Source organism: Odocoileus virginianus, chromosome 12, assembly GCF_023699985.2.
Source record: "Odocoileus virginianus isolate 20LAN1187 ecotype Illinois chromosome 12, Ovbor_1.2, whole genome shotgun sequence".
NCBI lineage: Eukaryota > Metazoa > Chordata > Mammalia > Artiodactyla > Cervidae > Odocoileus > Odocoileus virginianus.
In genome coordinates, this window is record NC_069685.1 from 65,438,018 (window position 1) to 65,444,416 (window position 6,399).

The 6,399-nt window shown below is 53.9% G+C and overlaps 1 protein-coding gene across 1 annotated transcript; it reads right to left on the bottom strand.

The window, feature by feature from the left end:
• Nucleotides 1–106: 106 nt before the first annotated feature.
• SELENOM (selenoprotein M) lies at nt 107–3,064 on the bottom strand. Its single transcript, XM_020871591.2, has 5 exons — nt 2,683–3,064; nt 1,206–1,241; nt 974–1,008; nt 539–617; nt 107–460 (listed from the first exon to the last, which is right to left on the bottom strand). The coding sequence occupies exons 1-5, from the start codon at nt 2,800–2,802 to the stop codon at nt 302–304; spliced, it is 429 nt and encodes a 142-aa protein (XP_020727250.1). The 5' UTR covers nt 2,803–3,064; the 3' UTR covers nt 107–301.
• Between the last annotated feature and the right edge of the window lie 3,335 nt (nt 3,065–6,399).

Genomic DNA, 6,399 nt, shown 5'->3' on the forward strand with positions numbered 1-6,399 from the left:
ATGCCCACGACCCTACTCAGGCAGCTGGGAATGCGGGGTCTCCCAGAGGGTATTCGGGGAGCTCTTATTCCTCCCCCGCCGCAGCAAAGAAAGAATCGAGTCTCAGTTAAGGCGGAAGGGGATTTAGTGGAGTTGGGGAGGGAAGAGAGAGGGGTTAGGAGGGACCCCCCCCAGTTCCATCCGTGCTGGCTCGGGGACGGTGCGTCGGCCCTCAACGAGGGAGGTGCTCCCGGGCCGCTGAGCGCTTCATTCTGTCCCCAGGGCTCAGGCGGGGGGGTGGGGGAGTGCGGCGCCCCCAGACCTACAGGTCTGCGTGGTCAGGAGCGCCTCCGGCGGGCCTAGCGGGCGCCCGAAGGTACTCCGGGGGCACAGGCTCATCGGGCGACGCCTTGCGGTAGAAGCCGAGCTCCTGCACCAGCGCGTTGATCTCCTCGCGGGTCATGTCGCTGAGTGGAATTCGCTGAAGCCGAAGAGGGGCGGGGTCAGGGCGCCGGGCCCCGCCTCCCCCCACCCCCCGGCCCGCCTCCCCAGGCCTCACCTCCAGTTCCTCGAAGCGGTGGCCCAGCAACACGAGCTCTGGGTCGGCCCCCGGCAGGTGTTTCATCACCAGGTTGTGGCTGCAGACTGTGTTAAGGCGGATAGTGGTGGGCAGAGGCAGCTGGGGTCTCCCGGGGGCCTTGTCGATGTGGACACTACTTGGTCTGCCCGGGTGGGGCAGGGATCCTCACTTTCACGTGAGGAAATTAGGGTTCAAAGAAAGCGGCCTCCTCTCTGTTCTTGGGTTTGCGCCGGTCATACCTAATAATTTTCTTTTGCCAAACCAAGACCACCTCGGAATTCGCGGGGCAGCTCACTCTCAATCAGCCCCACTTGTCAGATGAAAACCATTCATCTCTCTCGGTGAAGTCAAGTGGAAGGAAATTCTCGAAGATCCCCTCCCTCTCCTCCCTCCCCCAGAACAGAAGGAGGATACTAGAGTGGGATGTCCTGGGTGACGAAGGCCTTCACCTGCGGAGGAACCAGAGCAGCAGGCCCCAACCCCCTCCAGGTACCAACACTGAAGCCCAGTGTCAGGTAGCAAGTCAGGTGCAGGCTCCTGACTCCCAGCCCAGGGACCCTCCCCCATCCAGTCACCGGGACTATGCTGCCCACCTCTCAGGAGGCTCAGGGAGGACAGAGCTGGGGACCCCTTCCTTCAAACTCACCTCCTTCAGGCGATTAAGCTGTCATCCTCCACATGTCTGGAGGGGAACAAAATGGGATCGGTCAGGAGCCTCTCACATCTACCCTCACCCCCATTTTACCCTCATCCCCCAGCTGGACTGGGTCAGGCTGTGGATTACTCCCTGGAACAGAGGTTCACAAGATGTGGAGATGGAGGCAGAAGGGAAACTGTGCAGAGAGGGAAGCTGAGGTCTAACCACACCAGAGGACAAGAGGAGCAAAGCCAGAGGCCTGAAGGGCACTTACCAGCCTCGGAGCTCTTGCCTGCACATCTTACTGATGGCTGTGCCTGTGTGCTAAAGGCACTTCAGTCCAGTCCGACTCTTTGCAACCCTGTGGACTGTAGCCCGCCAGGCTCCTCTGTCCATAGGATTCTCCAGGCAAGAATACTGGAGTGGGTTGTGATTCCCTTCTCCAGGGGATCCTCCCAACCCAGGGATGGAACCCTCATCTCTTGCGTCTCCTGCATTGGCAGGCAGATTATTTACCACTAGCTCCAGGCTGACCCACCCCCAATGCCCAAGAGAAATGATCACCCTACTCCCCTCAGGCAGTAGAGACCTGGGCCTGGCTTGTGGCCCCAAGAACCTCAGGGTGGAGGCCAATCAGAAGGAAACATCTCAGAACTTCCCTGGGAGGCCCCATTAGAGACGCCTACCATCTGGTCCCTACCTCAACCCACGTGGAGCTGGCCCTCCCTGCCACCTGTGGCCTAGCCCTACAGACCATCTGGTTGCTTCCCCAAGGGGCCCCTCCCTGAAGGGGAGCTAGCTCCCAATGGGCGTCCAGACCCTAGGACTACCATTCTTGTCCTCCTCAGTCCTTCTTTCTCCTCCCCCCCCCCCCCCCCACCGCCTCCCTACTTGTTTTTCAGGGAGAAACCCAAAGCCCAGAGAGGGTCTATGACGATCCAGTCACACAACCAGACAGGGACTTTGGCGGGGCACTCCCTGGCAGGGGAGGGTGGAGGGATTCCTGAGGAACAAGTGTTGGTAAGGCAGTGAGGCAGTTCCCAGCCCCTGCCCCGCGGCAGGGAAGCTCCCAGAAGGTCATCTCTCCCCTCCAGGGAAAGGGAGAGAGACCAACCGGAACTGGGGTGGGGATGAATTCCAGGAAAAAAGAGGGGGGAGGGGATGGGAAGTTGGGCTCCAGAGGGCAGATTTGGGAGAGTCACTAGCCAGAATTTAGGGGACAGAGCCAGTGTGTCTGGGGCCCGTTGTCCGGCCAGACGGGGCGCTAGGGAGGGGTTCAGATTTCCAGGCCGTAAGATCGGGTGTCTGGGGCTTCCACAGTGGGTGCTGGGGCGTTCTGGGTCTGGGAAGTGGGAGGGACAGTCCCGGCTCCGAGGGGAACGAGGGAGTCAGGAAAGTCCTGTGCCAGAACGGGCAGTGATTGCAAAGCTAAGGAGTCACGGGGTTTAGGGGCGCTGGTCCCTAGGCTGGGGGCCGCCGCACTCACCTCTACCCGGGCTCGGGCCAGGCCTTGTAGACGGTTCCAGTCGGGCCGGAAGGTGGTGGTGGCAGCCGCGACTGCCGCGAGGAGGAGCAGCAGGGTCGGCGGAGGCAGCGGGAGGTGCATTGAAACCCGGCCGAAGATGATCCGCAAGCTGGAGGTGAACCGCCCGGCCACTGCGCCACGTCTGGCCCTGAGAGCTGGCCGGGTCCCCGCTGGAGGTCCCGCCCCGTTAGGGACCACGCCTCCTGCTCTCGGTCTCCGCCCAGGACCTGCGTGGGGGCCGCCCGCGCGCTCCCGGCGGGGTTTGGGCTCCTCTCTGGCCCCCAGCCCTTTACTTTCCCAGTCCCGACTGTGTCCACCCTCCCTCTGCTGACCGACAGGATGGATGCTCCGAATGGACGCGTCCAGACAGTGCTCCCGCACGCCGGCAGAGGGCGCAGTCGGAATGCGCACGGGCACCGGAGTTTCTGGGTCAGACGCCCGACTTGAAGATGGGGAAGCTAAGGCCTGGGGAATCCTTGTTTGTGTTCTTGGGTTTTGGGGGTTTTTTTTTTTTTTTAGTTCTCTAGAGGAGATTCCGATCTGGATTTCAATTTCCTGAGCAAACGTTATGGCGATGGGACTATTACGTCGGAGCTGGGAGGATAAAAGGGTTAATACACATGAGAGAGCTCTTTAGAACAGTACCTGGCACCGCACCTCAGAAAGGCCTCATGATCTCCTTTCTACAAGTTAGGAAACAGGCTCGGAAAGGTAAAATGATAAGTTGTAGATCTGGGATTTCAACCCAAAACATTCCCGTATTCCTGTCACCAAGACAAAGACGACTAGATCAGGGTGTGACTTCCCCTCTTCAAGCCCGAGGCAGGCATTGCACACTGGTCGCAATGCTTTTTTTGCACCGAATCTGGACTGGGGCTCAGAATTCTCCTCAACATCCAGCCAAGGCTGCGTTATGGCTTTCATGGACGCTAGGTAGTTTTGCCTTCCTGGGCTCCTTCCTTTATTAAAATAACTTATATTAGAAATTGGAGGGACTTCCCTGGTGGTCCACTGGTTAAGAATCTGCCTTGTAATTAAAGATAGCGCAAGTTCAATCCTGACAACTAAACCCATGTGCCAGTAGAGAGCCTGCTGCCCCAAGGAAAGTTCCCACGTGATTGCAAGGAAGATGCCATGTGATGCAGCTAGATAAATATTTTTTACATTGAATTTTACAGCTGCTTTGATTTTAAAAGAAATGAATATAACCCAGGCTAGGTTCATTATTATTTATTCATTTTTTTCTTCTTCTGATTAAAAAAAATTACAACATTTTTGTGGGCCCTTCAAAATATGATGGGCCGTAGACACGGAACCTCATGGATAAGTCAGGTCTGCCTAGAGCCCTTTGTTCATATCCTATTACCTCCCATTCACTGACTTGATTGTGAAGATATAATAGGCTTAGGGCTGTTATTTAATATTCATTATCTATAAATACAGGAGGACACAGTAAATATACTTTGGTTCTATCCAGATTATTGAAATGATAGGCTATGTCTAACACTCTGTTTACTGCTGTGGAAGTGGGAATCCATCCAAGCTTTCTGAAAGGCAACTTGACACATTAAATCAAAACCCTAAAAATATTTCTTCTACCCAGTATTCCACTCCTCAGAATTTGACCCAAAGTAATCTTGAGAGAGGGAATCAATGGTGAGATTAAGATGTTTACCAAGACACTGTTTACAATGGCGAAAAACTGGAAATAGGACAGAAGCATGTCACAGCAGGGAATGAGTTAAGTACATGCTGGTACTTCCTTAGGTTGGGCTTCCCTGATAGCTCAGTTGGTAAAGAATCTGCCTGCAATGCAGGAGCCCCTGGTTCAATGCAGGGAAGATCCCCTGGAGAAGGGAGAGGCTACCCACTCCAGTATTCTTGGGCTTCCTTGGTGGCTCAGCTGGTAAAGAATCCGCCTGCAGTGCAGGAGACCTGGGTTCGATCCCTGGGTTGGGAAGATCCCCTGGAGAAGGGAAAGGCTACCCACTCCACTATTCTGGCCTGGAGAATTCCATGGGCTATATAGTCCATAGGGTCGCAAAGAAGAATCAAGCAATTGTTTAAAATGATGCAGCATAGTGTTGAATGACATAGAGAGTGTTCACAGTTATGGTGTTAATTTTTTTTTAAAGCTCTAAAACAGTAATATCAGTTGGGAATTGTGATGCCCCAGGTTGCAAGTCACAGAAGCCTCAAGTTAAATTGACTTAAACAATAAATGGAATCTGTTAGTTCAAATAACAAAATACTTCAGGGAGGGAGGGCTTCAGATGAGGTTTGATCTGGTTGATAAAATCACCAAGGCCTGATCTCTTTCCATACCATCAGTTTGTCATTAGCACAGTTATCTGCGTGGTGTCAGGATGACTGCCCGCAGTAATCAGGACCACTACAGACTTCACTCATATCTAATCAAGGGGAGATCTTCTTTTTTTTTTTTTTTTTTGGTAAACTTCTCAGGAGAAAAAACAAACTTTCTTTCCCAAAAGCCCCCAGCAAAGGTCCCCTCATAGTTCAGTAGGTCCATCCGTGGTCCAGTCAAGTGGCTAGAGAATGAGAATGCTCCCTGGCTTAACTGTTTGGGACCCATTCTTGAAGGCCGTCAAGGATATGAGCTGCAAAGGATGTTGTGTTAGCAACAGAGTAGCCAAAAAACTGTATAAAACGTGTGTATATAAATATATATGCCTAGACCCAAACACAAAGTCTGGAAGGAAACAGCCCAGGAAATCAAAACGGTCGTCTCTTGGTACTTGAATCTATATGTGAGTGTTTTTTCCTCCTTTACAATATTTTTTCTGTGGTCAGTATGTATCACCTGAACACAAACAGTAATCTTTGTTTACAGCAATAATGGGTCACGGCCTTAGGTTCCCACTACCCCACTCCATACCCCAGCAAGGGCCCCAGACTGGCTGAAGCCAGAGGCCCCATGGAGCCTGTGGCTTTTCCGCTGACAGAGCCAATGCTCGGTGCCTCACGGGCCCACACTGTTCACTGGACAGGTGCCACCAAACCACTCTCGTTGCATTAACCTGGACACTGTGGTCTCTGGAGGGGCCAGAGCCCGAGCTGCTGAGCCTTGACTAGCCAGCTAGTGGGACCAATGGTAGAGACACTGGCCACAACAGTGCCGGGAACATTCTGGCATCGGCTGCCTCAGGAGGCCCAGGTTCTCCCAGAGCAGATCTCTGCTCGTAATCCGCACGCCGTGTGGCAGTTTGTAATCTAGGCCAGCAGCCTTGCTCCGGTGGGGCTGGTGCTGGGACTTAGATGGAGACACTGCTAGGCTCAGACAAGGCCAGGGTCAGTTCTTAGCCCATGGCCACATTCAGAACCGAGGCTGGGGCTGGAGTCCAGGCTCAGTCAGTGACTGCGATCTGGTCTCAGTGCCTGCCTAAGTTCAGGGGCCAGCTTTTGGCCAGGTCAGTGCACAGTTGTGTGCAGAGCCGTGTGATCCAGGGTCAGGGCTCAGTCTGAGACCAGGGTTCAGTCTGTGACCAAGTTCAGTTAATGACCACACTCGGGCCTCAATCTACACTTAGACTTGGGACTCAGTCTATAATCAAGGGTTAGTCTGAACCAAGGTTAGAGTTCAGTCTGTGACTATGGCTCAGTCTTAAGCTAGGATCAGGGCTTGATCTGGGTCCAGAATTGATCTGGGCCTCAAGTTGG